Below are 24366 nucleotides of genomic sequence, written 5' to 3'. Positions count from 1 at the left end.
TACATATTAAAAAAAGAAGAAGAAATCCCAGGCACTGTTCTGGTCTTACTGCCTTTTAAATATAACATGAAAAGGGATAGCGGAGTGGACATTGTACGCAAGGAGGCCCCCAGAAAGACCAGATCTGATGGGCCAGATTTTCAGAAGTGCTCTGCACCCAACAACTCCCAAAATTCTCCATGGGAGCTGCTGAAGAACTGTCCAGTGTTCCTAAATGCAGCCTGAGGTCTTTTGGAAATCTGGCCCAATATTTCTTTAAACACCATAAAAAGGCACAGACACAATCCCACGCCCCTTTGCTCATGGAAAATCCTACAGAACTTAATTATTAGGAAACGATAACTCTTCTATGGTTTTTTTTTGGCCTGAAATAGAAAATAATTTCTGGCTGCTAAATCATTCTGTAAGACATTTAAAAAAATCCTATAGCTTTGGTAGCTTTTTAGAGTGATTTCTCTAGAACCTTATTACATTCTATAGGGCTTTGCCAGTCACCTTTTAAATGAGCGCTCATGTGCCATGTGATGTCAATGGTTGTGCAGGATGATGGGTATTTGAGACCCCCCCTGCTGGGGACTCGTTCCATAAATGCCTCTGATTTTAGCAGAGTGGGGCGGGGGGCTGGTAGTCTGTACAAGACATAAGTCTAAACCACACAGTGTAGATCCAGATCAAACTTCCCCCAAATTCAGGCATGTCTGGATTCAAGAACCCAGATGCAGAATGGAAGTCCAGGTGTAGGCTGTCTGGATTATGGGAAGAGGAGGGATGATGTGTGGCAAGAGCTGTTGGAGGACCGGGGGGCGTGCGGTAGGGCATTAGAGGACAGAGTGGAGTACCGGCAGAGTGGCTGGTCACAGGAGAAGAAGGAGTCCCTGCTGCTGTCATGAACTCAGCCATACAAAAGTGGTCTTTGGAACTGACTGTCTCATGCAAGGTCAGTATCTGGGCATTGATCTGTACTGTCGGGAACACCTTTACCTTGGCAGGGAAGTGCACTAAACGACCAGCTCTAACAACTCTGACTCAATTAAGGCTCCACCCTCCTTGCCCGCAGAATCTGTGAACAGATGCCATCTGCTGCTCAGCGCCGATCCCTGGTCAGTTCCCAGCTTCCCAGCGTGTCCGTTCCCACCTCGCGGCTTGCGGAGCTGGAGGGCTGGTCTCACCCCGTCGGTCAGGATTCATGGTGACCCGGCGATGGTTTTGCGGTGAATGTGGGCTTGGATCCATGTTTGGCTCTCGTTCTCTGGGCTGCTCTCGCCTGCTGCTTGGCGCACGCTACTCGTTGTAATACGATAACTATGTTGGATGTGCTGATAGGCCAGGCTTCCTGTGTTGGGCAGCAGCATGGCAGGGAGTGTTATGGTTACTGAGTGCAGTTACAACACATGTTTGCTTTTAAAATACTGCCATTTAAATCAGGGGCCTTGGGCCAGATTAGGTTACATCCCCGCAGGCCCTCCCCTCAGCGAGGCGGTTGGCTCTGCACTGGTACCTGGTGGAGAGCTGGTTCGCTGTGTAACTTTGCTGCACCAAAGATCTCTGCATTTCACTGGCAGTAAATCATTATGAAACCTTGCCTGTGCGGGCTACACAGGATGTGTCCTCACTGGCGAGATTTCGCTTTTCAGGCCTGTTTCCTATGTGGCTTCCCATGGTCCAATGCACTGGGAGTTTACTCCTTCCCCAGACAGCCATTTAAAGGGGATTCAGTGTCTTTCGGTGCATGCATTTTGGTGCAGGGAAACAGTCACTTTAGGAACATAGGAATTGCCAGATGGGTCAGATCCAAGATTCATCCAGTCCCGTATCCTGTCTCTGACGCTGGCCAGGACCAGATGCTGCAGGGGAAGGCGTAAGAACCCTATGGTAGCAGATGTGGGGTAATCTGTTCCCCCTCCTCCCCCACATTAGGCCTTATCATGGTCTCTAATAGTTGGAGATGAGCAAGATGAGCAGAAGCCTTGAAGCACAAAGCACCTTCTAACACCTTCCTGTCCCGGCTCACTCCAGGATCCCCAGAGCTACAGAGAGCGCCCCCCGCTCATGGGCCCATGGGACTGTTTCTTGGAGATGGAACACACACCTTTCGGGGAGGTGGGAGATCTGTGAGCAGAGGTGTTCTCTCCCCATGCAGATCACAAGGGCACAATCTGGCACTCACTTATTTTGATTGTTGCTATCTGATAAATGGCTGCGTTTCACAACGGGCTGATTCTCGAGCTGTGGCCGTGGCATCACAAGAGTTGTCAGATTCACTCCTGGTAGGGAAGGGGGGAGAGAGGGTTTGGTTTGTTTTTTCCATGTTTCTGTCATTCAGAATGGGCTGGAGAGATTTGCACAGAGCAAAGGGACCTAAAAGTGGCTGGAGATGGCCCCTGGAGGATACCCTGCCCTCTGCCCAAAGGGCCTTCCAGAGAGGGCACAGGGGTTCTGTACCAGCCCTGCTCTCAGCTCCCTGGGGGCATGGCATCATGCATGGCACTATGGGTATGTGCATACTGCGGTCACAAGGTGTGATTGCCCCTGGAGCTGACATAACCGAGTAGCTAGTTCTGGTTCCGGAGCAGTGATGCTATAGCAGAGTGCCTTTCAAGCGAGGGCGGTGCAACCATGCCTGGAGCCCTGCATAATTACTCGCAAGGCTACGACTTTAGTCCGCTGGGACCTGAACTAGAAGTCAACAGACAATGGGAGGGAGGGTGAGGAGACCACAGCAGGGGTCCATGGGCATGCGGACGGGCTACATGCACAATTTGCCAGGGTGAGGCCTTTTTTGATAGGCTATAAATAAACGAGCTATTAAGGCTGTCACTGATTTCTGCTGGCTGCTTACCTAGCCTGCCTATGTTTATGGGTTTTGTCTAACCAGCTGAGATGCTGCAACTTTGACTGAGCACGTGAGTTTTCAGAAGGTCAGTCGGCCCGAGTAAGAGCTCAGGCCCACCGGAAATAGGCCCACAGATTCCTGCAGATGGAAACTGTGGAGTCTTCTAAGGCCTCAGGGCAAGTGTGGCTCTGGTTTTGGGCTGGGGCAGTGATTTCAGAGCCTTCCTGTCATTCTGGGGGAATAAGCTGTGTTTTTGCAAAAGGTGGGGAGAGGAGAAAGCCAAAGCCAGTCACCTGTGTTCCTTTTCTGCTCTCTCTTTTTAACGGCAAAAAGGAAAAAAATAATTAAGTACAAAAAAAAGAAGAAGAAAGAGAGGATGAAATTCACTTTGCCTACAAAGAGCAATAAGCTAGGCTTGCAGATGGGTGAAAAGCACAAGGCTTAGGGCAAAATCCAGCCCCCCCGCTCCCCCGAACCTGGGGACAGGGATCTAGTTTCAAATGTTGGTCTTGGTCACAAGTGAACTGAGTGTGGTGTTCTCAGCCTAGCCACCGGTACAGAATTGGTCACAGCGTGGAGCCACCATACATTCTCCATCTCTGCTCAAGAGGGGCCTAGAATGAGAGGAGCGCGGGTGCTGTGCATCAGGACTGGGGGCACTGCCAGAGCCGCGTGGAGTCTCAGGACTGTAATCCGACAGGTATGGCAGGCCAGGGGTGAGGTGCGCTGGCAGAGCCGTGTGGTGAGGATGCTGCTGGGACACTGACGTGGCTGACTAACCAGTACCGTGTTGGCTTCTGCCTCGGTCTAATGACAGGTCAGTTGCGGGGTGTGGCCAGCCCACGCACAGTGCCATTTCCCAGGTGAGCTCTCTGCACGCTAAGGGGCTTCCCTGGTAGCTCTCGGGCCCTGAGAGTGAAAACTGATCCATGCTGGGTAACTTACATTGTCTCGCCCCTCCTGCCAAGGGCATGGGAAGATCACGGCTGCCTCAAGGGGTGGGTGGGAGGAACAGGTCCCTGGGCCTGCTGCTATTTATTCCTCAGCCCTAAGCCACTGTAGGATGATAAGTGAAGCAGTTGTCGTTGCCTGGCTGGTGTGAGGCGAGGTAATACGTTCCAGGCACCCCTCCCTGGTCACCCCCCTCCACATCCCCCCGCACTCCCGCACGCACGCGCTTGTTCGGCTGATGACTAAATAAGGACGAGCTGCAAACACAGGGCTGCTAAAAATAGAGCTCCGCCAAGAGCTCTGCTGACCTTCGGGACCCTTCCCCTACCGGAGTCAGTGACTGGGCGTGTAAACTGGGGCCCATCGGAACATTGCTCCCCCTCCTCACGGCCGCACATGCAGCTCCGCAGCCAGAGCAGGCAGCCGGTCGCGCTGGGTCTGATCTGCCAGGGAAGGAGGGAGGCACCTAGGGAAAACTGCATCTCCCCTCCAGTCTCCAGCCCCCCCCTTCAGAGAGGGGAGAGGGCAGCGGTGGCTGCACCCGCTCTCCAACAGCTCCTGGGGGTGTTTCTCTGACGTGTGGGGATTAATTCTAATGTTCAACGCGCTTGCAGATCTGCCGACACCGGCAAAGCGCGGAGCACATTTGTCACTGATCACTGTCGGCTGGATGTCACTTATATTCAGTTCTTTCTTCGCCGCATCATTCTGCATGGGGCGGGGCAACTACTGAGCAAATAAACGTAAAGTCCCAAAGTGCTGTTTCTTACCCCTTTCCTGAGCTACCCGCCCGGACGATGCTCCATTCCCTGGGAAAGCAGCTAGGACAGTTAAAGGAGAGGATGGGTGTGTGGGTGCTGGGAGTTCCAAGGAGTTCCTCTAAATGTGAGAAATAAACCCCAACATTAGTCGGGCTGGAGCACAATGAACTTGCATCAGAGACACCTGGGAAGAACTAAGAGCCTCTGTGTAGGTGCGTGCGTGTCCCATTCTTGTGAGGTTCGTCATTCCAGATCTCCCACCTCCGAAGCTCCCACTCTCCAGCACAGGCAGATTATCTGAAGCCTAGAAATGCACAGCGGGTCCCTGACGGGGTAGGTCCCACAAACAGAGCAGAAGGTGAGAAGGAGGCAGGGACTTCAGGGAATGGCCTTTTCTCCAGCAGGAACACAGGTAAGCAGCTGCAAGGAGCAAGGGAGTTAGCCTGGTCTGGTAACCAGCCGGTTCCCCGGCCAGTACTCTATTCGTTTACAATGCTGTAGACTGTGTGATCGTGAGGGCTGTGAGCATCTCCATGTGCCCTTCTAACATCCGCACTCTCAGAATGTGTAAGAACTGGACTGGGCTTCAGCTCAGACATCTACGTGGCCATTCCAGTGAGGAAGGACTATTTGGGGAAGCATTTGCAGGATCAGGTGTACAAGCAGCCCCCTGATGCTTCGGTGAAGTACTCGTCTAAAGTATTGTATTTATACCAGGCCTTTGCTTTGCATGGTGATTCATAGAAATGTAGGAAAACGTGGTTCCTGCCCCAAAGAACTTATAATGCAAATGAACAAATGTGGATTATGTTGTTTTCATTGCTGAATTTTCTCTTTTCTTCCTGTAAACTTTCTACTCCTTCACCTGGGTCTCTCTCTCTCTCTCTCTCTGAAAGTCTTTGTAATTTTTATGAGAGACACGTGAACTAAGCGTCATTGGCTCCAAGTCACATTCTAGATTTAACTAAATGTTTTCTCCGGATATAATTTTGCTCTTCAGGAGGCTGCTGGGGCTTTTCTCTTTTTCTTTTCTTTATGTGTGTGAGTTTGTTATTTGTCCTATGAAATGTTTTGCTGATAGAGATAGACCCAATTCCCAACCCCAAACCCAAGCACCCTGAAATTCAGGGATGGTCGAGATCTGCATCCCTATGTGGTGGCTGGAGCCATTTAAAAGGTAAAGAATTGCAGAAAGAGTCACTTTCTTTAGAACTTTGTTTAGACTGCAGACACTGATCCACCGGATACGCACACACGCGCTAACCCAAAACCTTAAAACACCTTCCGAAATCTTGCATTTCCGTTGTGGGATCTATTATACATTGTGTCAGCTGGGGAGCTGCGCCTGTCAGGGATCTTCCTGTACCCATCAGGCTGCAGGGAAAAGCATCCCCTGGGTGCAGGACTGTGACGGGCTGGTGACGGTAAAGCATGGAGTCGAATGCAGCAGGGTGTCAGTGACTGGTCACTGCTGAGTATGACTTATGCTGTACAGAGACATGGGCAGTACCTGCATCCACCGGTGGCATTACGTAAGGTGAGTCAACACAGATGTGCTCCTAAGCCTCATTCTGTACAGGCCATGCCGGGCTCGTTGTGTTGGCTGCGACATGCAATGGCGGAGCTAATGGGGGTGACCTTTAAGCGTATGTGTGGTGCCTTTTCAAGCACATTATGCAATTGAGAAAGAAGGTGTACTGGGGGCTGCAGAGTGAGCCCACCCTGCATGCACCCATCAGCAGCGGCTCAGGTCCTGGCCACGGGGCTGGGCCCAGCTCCCTGCTCCAGGCGTTGTGACATGGTGCACAGGGTCACGTGGCACTGCCGACCCGGGCGCCGGGTTGCAGCGCCACGATTCGGCCTGGCTGCCTCTCTGTCATGACAGGGGGTGGCCGAGCCAAACCTGAATGGTGCTGTGACCCCAGGGGCCAGGTCGCAAAGCCCGGAGTGGGGAGCGGGGCCAAGCCCCGCGGGACGGGAGACATTGCTGCTGGGTGAGTGCGGGGTGGGCTCACTCTCCAGCCCACTCACAATGACCCATTCCCCTCTCCCCCATTTGCCAGACCTGCGTCCGCAGCTGGAGACATGGTGCTGCTGTAGCTTTCGTGGCAATCATACCCACCGCGTGGAACGCCCAGGCCTCAGCTCTGTATCTATACATTTCGTCTAGCTGGAGGCCAGTCCGCACTGCAGGGTGACAGAGTCGGTGTGTTGTCTCCAGAGGAATCGGGGAGAGGCCCTGGAGAGAGGGTAACCACTGCCTTAGCACGGAGAGATTGATTCAACTGCGTGAGCAGGTGCCAGAATGAGGGTGTTCCCCACATCTCAGAGAGACGCAGCTCAGCTGGTTCTGCAGAGCCCTCCACCCATCCCAGTGCCAGGACGGATATTACGTTATCAACATTGCACCAAATTCATCGGCTAAACGTACCCTCAGGGAAGACATCACAACCGCTTCCCAGACATGACTAAGCCTTTAATAGGAGCCCTGTGTGTCACAATCTACAGTCAGGTAAGACTCTCTCATCCCTTCCACCCATTCCCTGGGCAGTTGCATGGCAGCTACCCCACCGGTTTGTTGCAAGGAAAGATGTTCCATCCCACAGAGCACTTTCTTCTTGCTTTTATGGTAAGGAGAAGGGCCTGAGCCACAAAACATGAGTCTGGATCATGAACCCCTCAAAGTTGGGGGCTGTTTGGATCCCAGGGTTTTGCTTTGGCCCGATATAAAGGCAAAGACAATGGTGTTTGGGTTAAATAACTTTGTGGGCGTTCAAATCCCGCCCACCTCTCTTACATAAGGTCATGGAGGTGCAGCTAGTCGGAGCCTGTGCTGATTGTCTGACATTCACCAAGTGCCTTACGCTGCCAATTTTAACCTCCTTGCTGCTGGGCTCTGCTGGACCCCCCGCTCAGAATGAGATAGCCTTGGAGTGCCTGCCTTGACACCACAGTGGCGATGGGCCTGCTGGAATTCTGGACATGCATTTTGCTGTATGTACCTCAAGCACTGAGAAGTTAAAAAAAAAAAAAAAGCTCCAAACTCTTCAGCACAGAACTGGACTGTCCCCTTCCTGTTGAAATCCTCTCCCGGTTCACACAGATTCTGGGAAACCTGCCTTTTGTATGGATCCTCACCACCTGCCCCTCCCTTTCCTCCACATCTTCCCTAACTGGTACATTGCTGCCCAGACACTTTGCCTCTGTTTGCACGGAACAAACCCACACAGCTGGGAAAAGTTCTGTGGCCCTTTTGGACAGATCTGGAGGGGTTGGCTAAGGGTTCTAAGCCTCAGGTTTGGAGATACCAACACTCCTCAGGGAGATAAACGGATTAGCTTTTTACACAACACGCTGTTAACCTGTGGAACTCCTGCCACTATATATCATTGACACCAAGAGTTTAGCAGGATTTAAAACAGGATTAGATATTGAGATGACTAACACCATCCATAGTGACATAATATAGGTTAAAGCAACCATTAATTGACTGAATGAAGTGAGCTGTAGCTCACGAAAGCTTATGCTCTAATAAATTGGTTAGTCTCTAAGGTGCCACAAGTCCTCCTGCTCTTTTTACGGATACAGACTAACACGGCTGCTACTCTGAAACCTGTCATTAGTTGACTGGGGCTAGGAAAAATACATGGTATGGGCAGGTGTCCATGATGCGGGTTCCTCTGGAGCACCGGGTACAGGTCCCTGTGAGAGACAGGACACTGGGCTAGGCAGGCCATGGGTCTCGCTCAGTAGGACTGTCCGGAGAGTCCTGTGCCATCCGGGATCACTGGCAGGGGCCCTTGTGCCGAGATCGGTGCCGGCACTGTGGCCCTGGTTCCCGTGTGTCTGTCGGTGCCCACCTGCGGTCTCTTGTCTTCTACTTAGATTGCAAACGCTTTGGGGCAGGGGCTGCCTGGTGCTGGGGCTGCACAGCGCCGAGCGGGGCCCTGGTCCCTGCCTGGGGCTGCTGGAAGCAAGAAGTGAGGCAGGGCAGGCGGCCAGGGAGCTGCCTTGGCTCAGCCCTTCTTTGCCAGCAGAGGGCAGGGCCCCTTTCCCTGCATCCATTCCCGGCTGAGCGGCGCCTGCTTCCCCGTCCCAGCGCCCTGCGCCGCCCGCCCGGGGCTGAACCAGACCCACCCGAAAGAGGAAGCGACAGGCGGCTGAGCAGCCAGGAGGCGAGCAGCGGCTGGGGCGAGAACGGCCGAGCCTTCCCCTGCCCGTCCCGCTCCGGCACCCAGACCCCGCCGCAGCCCGGCTGCCCCGGCCTCCGGAGCGGAGCCTCTCCGCGCGCTCTCCGCCTCCCTTCCCGGCTCCCGCCCGCGATGCTGGCCCTGGCCCTGGCCCTCTGTGCCCTGCAGCTGTGCCCAGCTGTGCGGGGCGGCCGGTGGGGGCAGCCCTTCCTGGTGGAGGGGCCGCAGTCCCGGAGGCTGAGCAAGGTAAGGGGGCTTCACCCCACTGGGGGACGGGTCATGGGCTCTGGCGTGGGGCAGAGGCAGGTTCCTAAGGGCCCATGAGCACTAGCCCACACGTGCCAAGTGCGGGAGCCTGCGAGCGTCCTGACTGCCTGGGGTGGGCTGGCCTGTGTGGACGGACAGCCGGGGCCCCAGGGAGCGAGGTCCCAGCCCTGGGCAGCAGCCGGCGCGGGAGAGCTGGGTGGGAAATGGTTTTCCTGCCTGGCCAGGATTTTCCAGGTCTCCAAAAAGGGTCCCCTCCTGCATCGGGACCAGGAGCCTAAATCACCAAAGGTTTCGCAGACCGACAGTGGGAGAAAAATTCCCATCAGGTCAGTGGAGACGTCCTGTTTCGATCGTTTCCATGTGTTTTGATTTTGATCTTTGACATAGTTCTTTAATACCTTTTTGGGGGTATAAATTAACCAACCATTTGGAAGGAAAAGTCAAGCGTGGCTTTAATGAAAAGCCCTTTCCAAGAGCCGGCTCTGTATCGTTATTATTTCTGAAAGCCGACGGGGAGCAGGGACTCAGCGTGAGGGCTGGGACTGTATACCCTTGGCAGCATGGGGCTATACGCCCATTCCTGTCCCCAGGAGAGCAGTGGTGCACGCTGGCCTGGATTCCTACGGGCGTAGCACCCTGCTTGCTTGCCCGGCCCGCCCATGTGTGGGAGTAGGGCTGCTTGCCAGCCTGTAACCCGGTGCTGCTAACAATGAGCTCGAATCCCTGTGGCTCTGCACCTTGTGGAGTTGTTTACACCTGTGCCAAGCAGATGTGAATTGCTGCTGTCCTGATGGGGCAGTGCACCGAGCTCCTGTTGCATGGGTACAAATGATGGCACCAGGTGGGGAATCAGACCCCAAAGGCTTTGTCCTTCTGTGAGCTGGCACTGCCTGTGTCCATGGCCAGAGAGGGTCTCAGTAGTGGTGGTTTGGTGACATGGATGCTTGTCCACCAGGAGCTGGACCAAGGTCCCTCAGCCATACTCGCATACTATGGATAACTGCGGCCTGAGCTGTTCCTAATGGCTGTCCCATTCCTTACCCACCTCCTGGAGTCTGCCTTGCCATTTGGACCATAGCTCAGACATGACATAGATTGCATTGTTATTGAATCTGTACAATAACAGCCCTGTGACCGCAAGAGAGCCAGCACAGAGGCCAGGCTCAGGAGCTGCTTTAGCTGGGCCCTGCCCAACTTTCAGTTCTCATTTTGTTCTTTTAAATGTCAGTTCTGCTTTTGCAGCAACCACCTCACCAGCCAAGGTCATGAAAAGTTGGAGCTGGTTCTGTGGGTGTGAGAGATCTCCCCAGAGCCGGAGGCTCTGTCCAAAAACTCAAGGTTAGGCAAATAAGCATGTAACTCTTTGCACAGAGGCTGCAGAACGGACATGGATGCATGAGCTGAGGGGTGCAGCTTGGGAAGGGAGGTGCAGAGATGTGTGTAACCCCCCTTTATGCTCTGCTGATATGGGGCTGTGCTTTGGATTTGTCTCAGCCTGAAATTCGGCAGCTTTATGCCTGTTCTAAGTGACGCCGGTTGGCAGTGACCCCCTAGGAGCCCAGAAAGGAGCAAGGATTGCTGGGGCTGGCTTGCAGGGTGGAGCGACAGTGTGGAAGAGCTGCTACGCTGGCATTACACCTCATTGATGTGAACCCCCCAGGCCGGCTATGCCAGGGCTAGAGCCACTCCGTGCTGCCAGCGTGGCGTGAAGTCACCTGGGTGCAGGGAACAGTCTGGGTTGACAGCTTTCAGTTCGGCCGGATTCAGACAGAGGCGTAGCAGCGCATGGCTCCCTTTCCCGCTCCTGTCTCCCGAGCCATCGTGATCCCCAGCCTTCGAATGCAGGACTTGGAGGTGAAAGGCTCAGTGTCGGTCATGTACCCCTGAGCCTGGCTCTTGCTTTAACTGTTGCCTCCTGTCCCACAGATCCGCTTGCAGCAAGCAGCCAGAGGCCACATGCAAGCTGTAGTAGATAGATGGGAAAGGATGTGGACCCTGGAAAGGGAGTTGGCTAGTGCTGGGTGTTGGTAAGATGAAGCCAGGCTAGTGCAATGGACATTTTGCTATTGGCTTATGCCAAAGGACTAGGGGCACCAGGTGTGTCTGCTGAAAAGAAGGAGACCTTCATCTCCCCATGGGGTTTCCGAAACGGTGCTCTGCTAAGCCAAATACAGCAAGAGTAAAAGCTGTTATCATTTGGAGCATGCCCAGTAGGGTTCTGAGCCGTGTGTGAGCACAGGACGGGGTTTCAGTGAGTGGCAAACCATTATACAAGAGCATCTAGTCCAAAGCAAACATTGAATCGATGCCTGGTTCGCTTTTATACTGAGGCCACTTTCCACCGCCGTGGCAGTGAAAAGGGGCATCCAATGGGAGTAAGGGCCTGGGATTTTAGTGTCCCATTACCTGAGCTATAACTGGTGGAAACAGCATTTCCGTACTTTTCCATATAGCCCCCCCCCCCCCCCGTCAGAACAATTACTCCGTGCTCCTTCTGAGCTCACGTTGGTCAGTTCAGTACCATCCCCTCCCAGGGAGCTGGGCTTGTTTTAGTTATCCAGGAGGAGAAAACCTTGTCTCTTGCTTGTTCAGACGTGTGTTTGCACTCAAACTAAGTAAACGGCTTTAGTGATAAAGTTTCAGATTGGCCTTGGCTTTTGTCCCTTCCCGGGGACATGTGCCTTTGATATGGCTGGAGAAATGTTATTTAGAGGTAGCAGAGTTATCCATGACTCAGACTTAGGCACTCTGAGTAGGCAGCACAAGATGTTCCATGGAAATGCTAAGCAGCCCATGGTCTGGGTGGCCGTACACCTCTGACTGCCAGAAGCTGGGCCTGAATGGCTGGAGATGGACCACTTAATAATTGCCCCATTCTGTTCATTCCCTCTGACGCATCTGGCACCAGCCACGGTCAGAAGATAGGATACTGGCCTAGACTGGCCGTTGGTTTGACCCAGTGTGGCCATTCTTATGTCTTATATTGGAGGCGTGAATCTATAGATATACACCCACTCCAGCAGAATGCCACATGCTGAAATTTACTAGGACTAGACAGAGGTGAGCTACTGGGACAAGTTCTCCTCTTGGTGACATGTTGGCAATCCCACTGACATTAGTGGGATGGCACCGACAGTAAACCAGAGGGGTTGCCCCCACAGAACCAGTCTGTCCCAATACGGGAGCAAGGTATGCTGGTGAGTCCATGTGAGGGGATGCCCAATGCAGCTGTTGTTGCCTCTGCTGTACCTGCCTGTGGATAAATAGACGTTGGTTTCGAATGGTTTGTCTACACACACAAGTTGCACTGGTTTGAATTAAATTGGTTTTAATTTGATTTAGCCCCAGTCGTGCACACAAAGTTGTGTTGGTTTGAACTGGAGGTGTGACTTTATACCAGTTCAGTTAAACCAGTGCAGTTTTGTGCATGGATGCTCTTATACCATCTTAAATCTGCCTTATATTGGTGTAATTTGTGTTGGTAAATTTACAGGTACAAGCTGAACTGGTCGAACCAGTTTTAAACTAATATAAGAGTCTGTGCACAAAAGTTGGTGCACTGGTGTAACAAAACTGATTTAAGTGATACTGGTACAACGTCTGTGTGTAGATAAACTCGTACCACAAACCACTGTAGATACTCTTCTGGTGGTTTAGCTTGCACCTGTTAATTTACTGACACCAGCTAACCTGGTATTAAACCAGATTTAAATCAGTTTAAGACTGTCCACACACAAAACTGCACTGGTTTAACTAAATCAGTATGAAACCACACCTTCAATTACACTGGTGCTACTGTGTGTGTAGACTAGGCCATACATACTCAGTTCAGAACCTGTTAATAAAACAAGCCCTCTGAGTTTCAGAGTCTAGTGTTTGTTGGTGACGTCAGTGGCAAATGTGCTATTTCTAGACACATGTTAAATCTGGGAGATGCACGTTTTTCAAGCATTATTAAGCATTATTCAAGAGGAAGCTTGGAAATGCCAGATAGAGGCGCATGTGCTGGGCTCCAATGTATTAAAAGACTTTATAATTATTGCCTGAGGTGGAGAGTTTCTAAAATGCCTGATGGATTTAGGATCCCAGAAGCAATGGCATTTGTGCTCCTAAATCCCTTGGGAGCTTTTGAAAATCTCTCCTGAAATGTTAATACAGTGTTACTATTTCTTCAGCCTTTGACTGCATGCTTTAAAAGCTCATTTCCCCCTGTGAATGTCATCAGTAAGTGTGTGTGTGTGTGTGTGTGTGTGTGTGTGTGAAATGGATGGAGTTCTCTGCCCCCACAATAGAATTCTGAGGGGCTGTCACACTCCAGAACTCTGCAGTGCAGCTGCCGTCTCTCCTGCTGTGAAGGGCTGGAGGGGACTCCTTTCAGAGCCCCTCGCGAACCCACTGGAGCACCTTCCCTCCTGTGGCAGCCTATGGTGTCTCTGGGGAACATGACAACTGAGTCTCCTTGGCAGGCCAGCTCAGAGTGCTGCTCCCAGGCCGGCCAGCCCAGCTGAGTGCAGAGACTGTTTAACCCTTTCCTTCTCTGAATCCTGTAGGTTGGTGGCTTCTCGTGGGAGAACTGTGGCAATGGGACCGATCCCTTTGTGATTAAGAGTCTGTCCGTAACCCCGGACCCGATCCACATCCCCGGGGACCTGAAAGTCAGCATGGCGGTTTCCAGTGGTGTTGACATTGTCTCACCTCTGAAGGTATGTGAAAAGGGCAAGCCCGCCAGAGAGGCCTCTTCAGACACAGGATCTGCCCATTAACGTGCTGTGGAGTGTTGGGAAAGAACGTGCCAAAAGCCACCACAACACCTGGCCCCGGCGGCCTTTCAATTCTCCGCAATGCCCAAGAGGTGTGAATAAACGGGGATTGTAGACCTGGGGCGGGTTTCCGGCCCCAGACCTTCCACTGCTGCAGTCAGTTTCCAGGGCCCAGAGTTTCTTATTCCTAGCAATATTTGCTGCTGGGGGACCGAAGGCTGGCTTGGTCTGTGCACGGTCTGTCTGTTGGGCTGCAGCTTTTTACTAAAATGGATCAGTGCAACCCCTAGGACGGATGCAGTTACAGTGGCAGAAAGGTGCTCGTACCACAATAGCTATTCCCCTTCCCTTCAGGAAAGTTAAAGCAGCCCGTTTATTTGTGTGGAGTCACTCCCTTGTGACTTCCCAGCCCCTCTCCGTGCCCCCGGGCCCGGCCTGGGAAGTGGAACTAGGTAAGATCCAAGCTGCTCCCACCTCCTGCTCCCTGGAGCAACCTGGCGGTGTCTGTGTTAGGCTGGGGTGATGAATGAGTCTTGGACTCGCCGCTGAGGGAATGCAGTCAAGTCTGAGGAAGGCGGGCACCAAAACTGCCGCGGCCTGATTGGCAAATCCTGGGCACCCACAGCGGGAGCTGCTGAGCGCTCAGCACCTTTGAGAATAAGGGTTTTAGATGTGGAGAGCTCCAGTGGGGGCTGTATCCTTGATCTTTCCTTGCCCAGGTGGGGAATGATTTCACCGAGCTAAAGGCCACAAAAGGGTGTTCAGAGAAAGAAAAGAATGAGGCAACATGGGGAGGGAGAGAGTGGGAGGGAACACAGAAGCAATGCGAAGGGGGATGCTGGGGGCGGGGGGGGGCAGAGAGATGGGAGACCCTGAGTGGGGGAGTCAGATTAAGGTCAGGAGGAGGAGAAGAGACAAGGGGAAACCTTCATTGGAAGATGAAATGAGAGAAGAGGAAGGGGCGGGGGAGGGATAGGACTCCAGGAGATGCGGAGAGGCAGGTGGGAGATACCTCTCTACCAGGCGACCTCTCCCCGCCCGCCCGCCCCAGAACACTGGCCATGGGGAGCAGACCTATTATCCACCCCCAACTGCCAGGCTAGGCTCCTGATTGCGGAGACGCCGATAACGAACATAATCACTTCCTTAAAGCTCCTCCCCATGTGCACAGCACCCACTGCAGCTGGGAGGCTGGGGGCCTCCTGAGCCCACACGCCTTCCTGGGACCCACGGCAGAGGGTCTGGCCTTTAGAGATTAGTGACATGCACTGCCCAGGCTGCAAACACGGCTGAGAGGTGGGCATTGCAGGGCGTCTGCCCCTTGCAGGGGGCGGGAGTGCTATGGCGAAGGACTGCTGGTGGCAAGGGTTGAAAGCGGAAGGGCTGCAGGTGGCAAGTTCCCCAACCATGCAAGCTGGATCATATGATGGTGTGGGCGGCAAGGGGCGGCAGGCCTCGCTACAGGGCTCCCTTCCCACCAGTGACACTGTGAGCCCCGGCCCACCCTTTTTCCGTGTCAGTGTGGCAGGCGAGGGCTTGGCTAGATGAGGGCAGTTACACCTGCTGTGCCCTGGGCCCTGATCTGCAGGGGCAGGACTCTCCCATCTGGTCTCTGATGCAGGGTGTTAACCAGCAGGCAGCCCCGCCTGCAGAGCCAGTGCTGACGGGGCAATGTTATGATCATTTCCCAAGAGTGTGCGTAGCGAGTGATAGCAGGCCTGATTCTCCCCTGCCCTTGACATCTGGGCACGATCACTGCCAGCGCTGGGCTGAGCCAGTGGGAATTCCCCTTTGCTAGCATGGCACACCCAACTACCGCTGGCATAAACGAGGACGCGGGGTGTGATGCTGCTGCGGCCCTGTCCTGGCTGCAGCCGGCAGAGGGACGACTGCTGGGATTCACTGGGGATGCTAGGGCAGGACGAAACCAGGGCCAACTCAAGGCCGCAGCTGCGATTGCAGAAGTTACAGAAGAACTAGCCCGCCTTTCACCCCTGTTTCCCAAGTGCCTCAGCCAAGCAGCTGCAATGGTAACAAACACCCAGCAAGGCGAAAGGGGAATTGCTGCCCAAGACGGTACATTTCTGTTCCGCTTCTTTTATTTAGTGGTATGTGGCTCTGGATCAACTTTCTGCAGCTCCTTGTGGTGTTTTAGCACGCTGCTGCTCATGCCAAAGAATCAGAGCGGGTCAAATTCTGCCCTGGAGTTTGGAGGGAGCTGTGTGCCGGCACCTCCAAGGGCAAGGCTTTGCAGCCTTTACTGCTGTTCCCAGTGCTGTTATTTCATGTTTGTGTTGTGGTAATGCTTGGAAGTTGCCTAGATCGAGGTCCTGCTGTGTTAGGGGCTCTGCAGAGAGATAGTGAGGGTTTACAATCTGGGTAAGTCATGTGTTTTTTCGGGAACAGAATTAAAGAGGAAGATGGGTCTCCGTTGAGCTGTTCTGAATAGGAAACCTACAGCTCAGTGATAAGAAGAAAAGGAGTACTTGTGGCACCTTAGAGACTAACCAGTTTATTTGAGCATGAGCTTTCGTGAGCTACAGCTCACTTCATCGGATGCATAGCATATCGTGGAAACTGCAGAAGACATTATATACACACAGAGACCATGAAACAAAACTTCCTCCCACCTCACTCCCCCGCTGGTAACAGCTTATCTAAAGTGATCCTCAAGTAGAGCCATTTCCAGCACAAATCCAGGTTTTCTCACCCTTTCCCCCCCCCCCCCCTTCTCAGGTGTTGTTGATCCTAAATGTCTCTTGCATTGTGCCCTAAGTACTCAGCACTTTGCAGGCACAGGTTTCTGATCTGTCAGTCTGGAGTAGCACCAGTGCCTTCAGTTTAGGAAGGTGCATTTCCTGCCTGGAAGAGCTTACAGTCTAAAACCACCAAGAGAAACCAAGACATGGGCCGATTGGTCAGGAAAGCTGGTGTATGGTAAGGTTACAGAGGAAGGCTTCCTGGTGGAGGGGAAGGTTAGAGGGGAGACTGTACCAGCTGGGATTCTCTGGTATGTGAAGTGTGCAATCCTTTGTCCCAGGCGGTGTTTACCGTGGAAAAGAAGGTAGTTGACATATGGATAAAGGTCCCCTGCCTGGACAATATCGGGAGCTGCACGTACAGTGGCCTTTGCGGAATCCTGGACAACGTCATCCCCCCCGGAACTCCATGCCCCGAGCCCCTGCTTAGCTATGGCATCCCCTGTCACTGCCCCTTCAAACAGGTAAGTGCTAAGCCAGCCGTTCTCCGCATGTTCCTTGTCAGGACCCCTGCTTCCCGTCTAGCCAAGAGCCAGCAGGGAGCCTCCTGTCACATAGTGACATGGAAAGGGCAGGGTGGTCACAACCCCTAAGTCCAGGACCCCTGCTCAGCATGGCAGCCCTCCTCCCCCCTTGCCCTCTCAGTCAGCTGTCTGTGTGCTGGGGAAGGGGCTTTGCGAGCACTTGGAGGAGAGAGAATAGAAACCGGCTGCTGAGAGAAGGGGTAGTTAGAGGGCAGCTTGTCTGTTGGCTGGATTCACCATTGCCTTGCAGCCCGTGGGTCAGGTCAGAGGAACTGGCTGTTGTTGGAGACAGGGTCCTGAACTAGATGGACCTGTTCTGATCTGCTCTGACCCAATCCGAAGCACCCACTTTGCACACACGGTGCAAGGCAGTGGGGAATCAGGCAGAGTCTGGGTCCAGCAGGCCCACGCCAGGGAGGTCTGGGGCTTTGCCTCCCCATCCCTGGGGGCATTCTGTAGCTGTTGTGGGTCAGCAGCGCAGGAAGGCCCCCGGCGTTGTGGGCTAGGCTGGGGGCGAGGGAGTCCCTGAGGACTGTCTCAGTCGCTGTGTGATCACTGGATCTTCTTGAGCTTCGACTGGCCTAAGAAGGATGGTTCCAGACGGATTTGATTGGGTGTCAGCTCGCTTTGATCGGTGCTGCCACCTGGGGGTTGTTTGTAACGTTGCTGGGAAACGCTGCCCCAAAGGTAGCTGGACTCGGTCCGGCCTGGGAAAGTCTCCCTGATCAGGGGCAGGGAGTAACTTGCCTGCAGTGGTGAAGCTGGCTGGAGTGGAGAAAGTCACCTTCCAGACACTGCCAGAGCCAGTCGTACTGAGCTCACCCGGACCGTGGAAAGGGGGCCCGGGAATACAGGCAGAAACCCACAGATGCAGAGGTCTCTGCACCAGGCAGGTGGCTGAGAAGCAGAGAGGCTGAGCTGGAAATCACTGGGTGGTGGGCTGCAGGGCGCCCCCGGGGATGGGTGGGCAGCAAAAGGCACCACTGGGGGAGTAATTAGTGATCAGTAATTATGGATATTCGAACATGCTTGATTTGTTCATCTTGATCATGACTGAGACTCCACAAGAGGTGCAGGGCAGGGAGCGGATGGGGGTAGAATCCGAAAGCTTGGTGGAGTCACCCCTCAGTGGGCTTGAACTTTGGGGCAGGGGAAGCCAGTGGTGGGGTGAGGCGGGAGCTGCTGTGTGCTAACGCTTTGGCTTCTGTTTCCCTCCTTAGGGCTCCTACTCCCTGCCAGCCAGTGAGTTCTACTTGCCCGTCATACAGTTGCCCTCCTGGCTGACTAATGGTGACTACCGCGTCCAGGTTGTCCTGAGCAACGGTGCCAAGCAGCTCGCCTGTGTCAAGTTGGCCTTGTCCCTCCACTCTGAGTGAGGCTGGCCAGCCCTGCCCGACCACAAGCCCGCCCCGCGCTGAGACACACGCCGGAGCCGGTTGACAGCTCTCTTCCTCCTTCCGCTGCCTCTTGCTGCCGTCTGCCCTCACACAGCTGCTGCTTCCCCTTTCCCGCCTCTCTTTGCCCTTCTCCCTCTCAGAAAAGGGGCCAATGGAAGGGGGGATGGCGCGGGAGAGAGGCCTTTGTCTTCTGTGCAGGGTGGACTTAGAGGTGGGCAAGGTTGGCAAATGGGTTGGGTCCCTCCTGATCCTGATTCAAAGCCTGTTGAAGTCAATAGGAGCCTTTTCAAGGGCTCCGGCCCCTAGTGAGGAGACTTAGAATCATAGAATCACAGAATATCAGGGTTGGAAGGGACCTCAGGAGGTCATCTAGTCCAACCCCCTGCTCAAAGCAGGACCAATCCCCAATTAAATCATGAGATTAAAGACTTGAGAGAGTCTTCGTCACAGTCCCTACAATTGCAGCCCCACTTGTTGCATTTCCCAGCGGGGCTTCGATCCCTTCCCTCCACCCCTATCCATGCTGTTCTGTAGAGCAGCATCCCTCTCCTGGTCCAGGTCGGCTGTGCACCATTCCCCATGCCAGCTTTGGGCTGATCCACTGAAGTCAGTAGAAACCCTCCCCCCAGCGCCTGTTGATTTGAGGCCCGTATGGATCAGGCCCATAGGGAGGCACATGGCACTAAACAGAACTTCCCATCGCAGTTGCTGTTTGATTCCCAGCTGCGCTTTGCTGGGGAACGCCCCGCGCTGCAGCGCAATGTGCTGGATGGCCATATGGGTCTCTTCTGCCCGACTTCTCTGATCCTAGGAAATATCAGGTTAAACTGCTGGCTCAGGTCTAACGCCGAGTCTTTCTCGTCATATCCTAGTGGTGGCTCTAGCTTTCAGGAGCTCCGTTCCAGGCCAGAATGTCCCCTGTGCACTCTCTCACCTTGAGAGGGTTGTATCGCTGTGCTACAAGCCAGCCTTACGGAGGGGGGTCCAGTTTGATTATTTTCCCACATATGTAATGAAATTGCATTCTTCATGTTGCTTAACGCTCCCTTCTCCCCCCCTCCAGTCAGTAACAGTGGGAGGGCCCGTTAGCCCTCCAGCTGACTGGCTTAAAACAAAATGGGGTGTCACAATATTCCACACATTGAGTGTCCTAGTTAACCTTGACCATCCTAGGGGTTTTTGCCATCTGTTGGCTAGGGTGTGGGGCTGTTTTTGTTTGTCTGGGTTTTTTAAAAATATCACACAGGGAATTTTAGAAAAAAAAATTGAAAGAAGAAAGCAGAAAGAAATAGTTCTTTTAAACAATCAGTTGGAAAAAGGAAAAGAGAGGCTTAGAGCTGGCCGCCCCTGTCTGCAATGTGGGGTTCGATTGCCGGTCAGGAGTGCCGTCTTGTATACTTTGAGGGTGTAAGCCCCCTCCAGGAAGGTGCGCCTCGACACTTGACTGGAGAGATGCACGCACAGGTAGACTGACACGTTCATTCTTACTGGCCACTGCTGGAGACAGGATACTGGGCTAGATGGACCATTGGTCTATCTTGGGGTGGCACTTTTTATGTTTCTGAGTCAACCTGGGCAGTAGGAGCAGGAGATCTGTCAACAGTAAGAGCTGTACAGCTAGCACTGAATTCTCTGACAACAAATAACCTTCCTAAACGGGACCACGCTGGACCAGATCCATTCCGAAGAAGTCATTGCTTATGGTAATGTAAGGAGAGCCGGGAGGGTGGGCATTGCCAGCCAAAGAGGCAGATCTTCAACAGCATGGACATTATCTCTCTCCCATGTCTGCATTAAAAAATTAGAAGAGGGATAGAACAAGAAAACAATGTACTCATTCTCACTACCAGAGGACCAAATGACTCATTCTGCTCTGGGCTTCTGTTACTCTAAAAAGGATGTGGTTGTCACAGCTTGAACCAAAGGAACAATTTGGTTGGCTGGTGAGGATTCCAAGCAGTGTAATTACGAAACTGAAAATCACCTGACTGTGAACTTCTCGACCACAGTGTTAAAGTGACCATTTCATAAATGTGCTAACCCATGGTGAGGCAGGCCGTCACACTGCCATATCCTGGGCAGAGGAACAAATGAATTTAGAACCTCGTGAGTTTGCAGCCAGCATATTTAGCAGCTACAGCAAAGGAATGGTGCAACTCAAAATGTGCTGATCAGACTCTTTCTACAGGACGTGGTTCAAGGACGTTCGTCGGTCTTGACAGGCTTTAGGGAGAAGAGTCTCTGTTTGGCCTAAATTGTTGTAGCTCAGGATGTGGCCCTGGAAATAGAGAGTCGGGACCCTAATCCGGTGTACCGTGAGCTGTTGATTTGTTCACTTTGGGTGCGATTCTGCACCGTTAATGGGAGCTTTGCCATTGATTTCAATGGGTATAGGATCAAATTGCTTGGGTGGTGTTTTTTCAGCACTGTAAGTCCCTGCCTCCCAATTCACATGCTGGGCTGTCATTGCACCTGCAGATCCAGTTCAGTGCAGCTAACCCTAAGATGTGTGTAGAATACATAACCCAATCACTGCACACCCCGTCCCGTATTAGTGCACTGGAGCTATATGTATACAATCATCAGAGAGGTAGCTGTGTTAGTCTATATCCACAGAAACAATGAGGAGTCCGGTGGCACCTTAAAGACTAACACATTTATTTGGGCATAAGCTTTCATGGGTAGAAAACCCCACTTCTTCAGATGCATGGAGAACTTCTTCCAGGCATCTGAAGAAGTGGGTTTTTTACCCACGAAAGCTTATGCCCAAATAAATCTGTTAGTCTTTAAGGTGCCACCGGACTCCTCGTTGTTTTTATGTATACAACTGTCGCTGTGTTAACGCACCTTAGGTGTGAGTGGATTTACACCATCACTGCACCCCTGCTATTGCAGCTGAGGTGCATGTGTGTGCCATGCAATCCCTACCTTCTACCCTGTATTGTTACCATCGATTTGTGTGGATAAGACACGCTCACTGCACACCCTCTCCTGTATTATTTTGTGCAAGACAGGTGTATATGACCTCATCCGTGCACACCTGTCCTGTGCTGTTGCGGTACATCACCACATCCTCTGTCTTCCATTACTACCCTCTGAGCGTGCACATGTGACAGCCACTGCTCACTCTGCTCTGTATTACATCTGTGATGCATGTGTATGACACCCTAATAATACTACTTAGCAGCTGTGTAGGGCTGATCTTCAAAGCACTTTAGAAGCCTTAACTACTGAATGCCCGCAGTCCATGGGCTGGTGTGATACTGATTAACACTGGGCTAACGCACAATGTTTTGCACAGTCTGTGTGCCCATGACAGCTTTAAGAGACAAAGGCCTTTGGTCACCTTTCTGCTTCCTAAACTTGCTACGCTTTATAGCGACATCCTAACCGACAGTGGGTTTTGCTCTGCTCTGTTCTGTGCGGAGAAGCACTAACTGTCCTGCCGATTCCTGCATCCTTACTGCTTAGCTGAAGCCTGCTGGTTTCTTGGGAGGCAGCGGCCCTTCGTGCTGGTGCCACAACGAGTGCTTAATAAATCTTTTTAACTGGAGGGCTGAGTCCTTCGCAGTGGTTCTTGGCCCGTCGGTAACTTTGGAACCTGTGATTTTCTTTATTTTAAATGTAAATGAAAATCTGGTGAGTTGGTTTGTTGCCCGTGATGGTCTGACAGCACTGGCTGGAGCGAGTGATAGTGGATTCCCCAGCTGCTCTAAGCTCCTATCCCAGGGGTGGGCAAACGACGGCCCAGGGGCTGCATCTGGCCCCCCAGATATTTTACTCTGGCCCTCGAGCTCCCGCCGGGGAGCAGGGTCCAGGGTGTGCCCCTCTCCAGTCAGGAAGTGGGGTCTGGGCGTTGCCTCACTCTGCATGGCTCCCGGAAGCAGGGGCATGTCCCCCCTCTGGCTCCTATGCGTAGGGGTAGCCAGGGGGCTCTGCATGCTGCCTCCGTCCCAAGCGCTGCCCCTGCAGCATCCATTGGCCGTGCAGGCAGTGCACAGAGCTGCCTGACCGCACCTCCGCGTAGGAGCCGGAGGGGAAGACATGCCGCTGCTTCTGGAAGGTGCTTGAGGTAAACGCTGCCCAGAACCTGCACCCTTGACCCCCTCCCGCGCCCCAACCTCCTGCCCCAGCCCTGATCCCGCTCCCACCCTCCAAATCCCTCAGCCTGGAGCACCCTCCTGAACCCCCAACCCCTCACCCCAGCCCCACCCCAGAGCCCTCACCCCCTCCCGCACCCTAACCCCCAATTTTGTGAGCATACATGGCCCACCATACAATTTCCATACCCAGATGTGGCCCTCGGGCCAAAAAGTTTGCCCACCCGTCCTATCCCATGCTGCTGTCAGTGCACCTCACGCTGAACGTGCAGCGTTCCCTCGGCCTGGGCACTCACACAGCTGTATCAAAGGATCTCAGTAAGGAGGTGCAAAATCCCCCTCTTAATACATCGCTGGGCTTGGAAGGGCCCTGCGTGTCAGGCAATTTGCATTTATCAGACTGCCCGGAGGAATTCTCCCCCAGCTTCCCCGTATGTGGGCAGCAGTGGCAAGCATTTCCCAGCAGCTACTCTCACTAGACATTTCCCAGACCACTGTGCCCCAGGGTCGTTGCTCCACAGACTCTCCGATTCAGATGTCACTTCACGCAACTCTGAAGTGCTCATGCAATGCTCTGACCAGCATTGCCCAGAACGTGCCAGGCTGTCCTGTGCATGCTTTCCTCCCCATAATCCATCACTGGTATTGCCCAGACACAGGCCCCAGCCTGTCCCTGGTGCATGCTTCCCCCCTCTGGCCCCGTGAGCGGTGCACACTCCTTTCTCTGAGTCCTTGACAGTGAAACATGCCCAGTGTAGTGGTGGCTTTTGTTACACCCACGTGAGCGCTGGGGTGACAGAGCATCACATTTATGTGAGAGGCTGACGCAGGACTCGTAAGGCCAGGCCGCTAAACCTGCAGCGCCTGGAAACGCATCCCTGATGTTGTCAGCGGGCATCTCTCCTCCTGGGTTCTGGCTCCATGCTGCACCCGGATCTGCTTCCCCATGGTGGGGGGTGGGGTTTGGGGGCAGCATCGCCAACTCTTGACTCTGTGGGGCCAGGTCCTGGAGTCCCACCAACGCCCCGCGGGATCTCAGCTTTTCCTTGCCAAACAAAGGCTGCTTCTCATCCCCCCTACCCCTGGGTGTGGGGAAAATCTTGGAACGGGGAAGCCTGGAGGTTGCCAGACCCCAGCGGGCAACGACCCAGAACTGCAAAGCGATGAACCCGGGCCCCGAGCAGCCGGGCTGCTGACGGGCTGAGGCCTGACTGTTCCTTGCAGGCGTGGGGAGGCCATGCGGGCCTGGGGAGCAGCTACAGGTGCCTTTCCCACTGACTGCAGAGAGGGCTGGGTTAGGGGCCAGGCCAGGGAGCAGCCCCCCAGCACCGGCCCGGCCAGGGAGCCCCCCTGCAAGCACCCCCCGAGCAGGGGAACCAGCAGAGGGAGCCCTGAGCTGGCCCAGCAGCGTGCAGCAGCCTGGAGCGGGCCTGGGCTCTGCCACTGCGTCCCTCGCGCGGCTGGGTCCAGCCCCGCGAGCTGGGCCTGCGCAGCGCCAGCTCCGGCCGCCAGGGGGCGCAGCAACACCGCCCCCCTCCCGACTCCTCCTCCGCCGCCGCCCCTACTGCGCACGCGCAGGTTGGAGACGCCGGGCGAGGGAGTCGGCTGAGCCGGGCGTCACGTGACTGGGCGTCGGGTGACCGGCAGCCGGAAAAGCAAGATGGAGGGGCGGGGCCGGTGAGCCCCGGGCAGCTGCCGGTGAGCGCCGAGCTGGGGGCGCGTGCCCGGTGGGGGGTATGGGCATGGCCCGGTGGGGGGTATGTGTATGGCCCGGGTACTGGGGGCGCTGCATGGGGGGCATGGCCCGGTGGGGGGTATGTGAAT

General features: G+C 53.9%; 2 protein-coding genes across 6 annotated transcripts in view; both read left to right on the top strand.

The window, feature by feature from the left end:
* Window positions 1–6994: 6994 nt before the first annotated feature.
* Window positions 6995–21995, top strand: GM2A (GM2 ganglioside activator). 2 transcript variants are annotated; one of them, XM_037907862.2, is made up of 4 exons: window positions 6995–7057; window positions 13553–13705; window positions 16803–16985; window positions 18266–21995. In XM_037907862.2, exons 1-4 carry the CDS (start codon window positions 7010–7012, stop codon window positions 18419–18421), a joined length of 540 nt encoding a protein of 179 aa, XP_037763790.1. In that variant the 5' UTR covers window positions 6995–7009; the 3' UTR covers window positions 18422–21995. The 2 variants fall into 2 exon arrangements, with proteins under 2 accessions (XP_037763790.1, XP_037763788.1); XM_037907860.2 differs by lacking the exon at window positions 6995–7057 and adding an exon at window positions 8425–8981.
* A 2120-nt stretch (window positions 21996–24115) lies between these two features.
* LOC102941450 (proton-coupled amino acid transporter 1) overlaps window positions 24116–24366 on the top strand; it is a 52101-nt gene continuing 51850 nt past the window's right edge. For 2 of the 4 annotated variants that reach the window (XM_037907858.2, XM_043521266.1), the window contains exon 1: window positions 24116–24240. The gene's annotated coding sequence lies outside the window, so the exon portion shown is untranslated. Of the gene's footprint in view, window positions 24277–24366 lie in introns of all 4 variants that reach the window. The other 2 variants (XM_043521264.1, XM_043521263.1) reach the window with 2 other exon arrangements.

Source organism: Chelonia mydas, chromosome 8 (genome assembly GCF_015237465.2).
Source record: "Chelonia mydas isolate rCheMyd1 chromosome 8, rCheMyd1.pri.v2, whole genome shotgun sequence".
Classification (NCBI taxonomy): Eukaryota; Metazoa; Chordata; order Testudines; family Cheloniidae; genus Chelonia; species Chelonia mydas.
Note: the sequence above shows the minus strand (reverse complement) of the source record. Positions and strands in the feature narration are given on the sequence as shown.

Coding starts and splice junctions, on each gene's coding strand:
- GM2A (XM_037907860.2), top strand. CDS start 8,868: ATGCTGGCCCTGGCCCTGGCCCTCTGTGCCCTGCAGCTGTGCCCAGCT. Junction 8,982..13,552: donor AGTCCCGGAGGCTGAGCAAG/GTAAGGGGGCTT, acceptor TGAATCCTGTAG/GTTGGTGGCTTCTCGTGGGA. Junction 16,986..18,265: donor GTCACTGCCCCTTCAAACAG/GTAAGTGCTAAG, acceptor TTCCCTCCTTAG/GGCTCCTACTCCCTGCCAGC.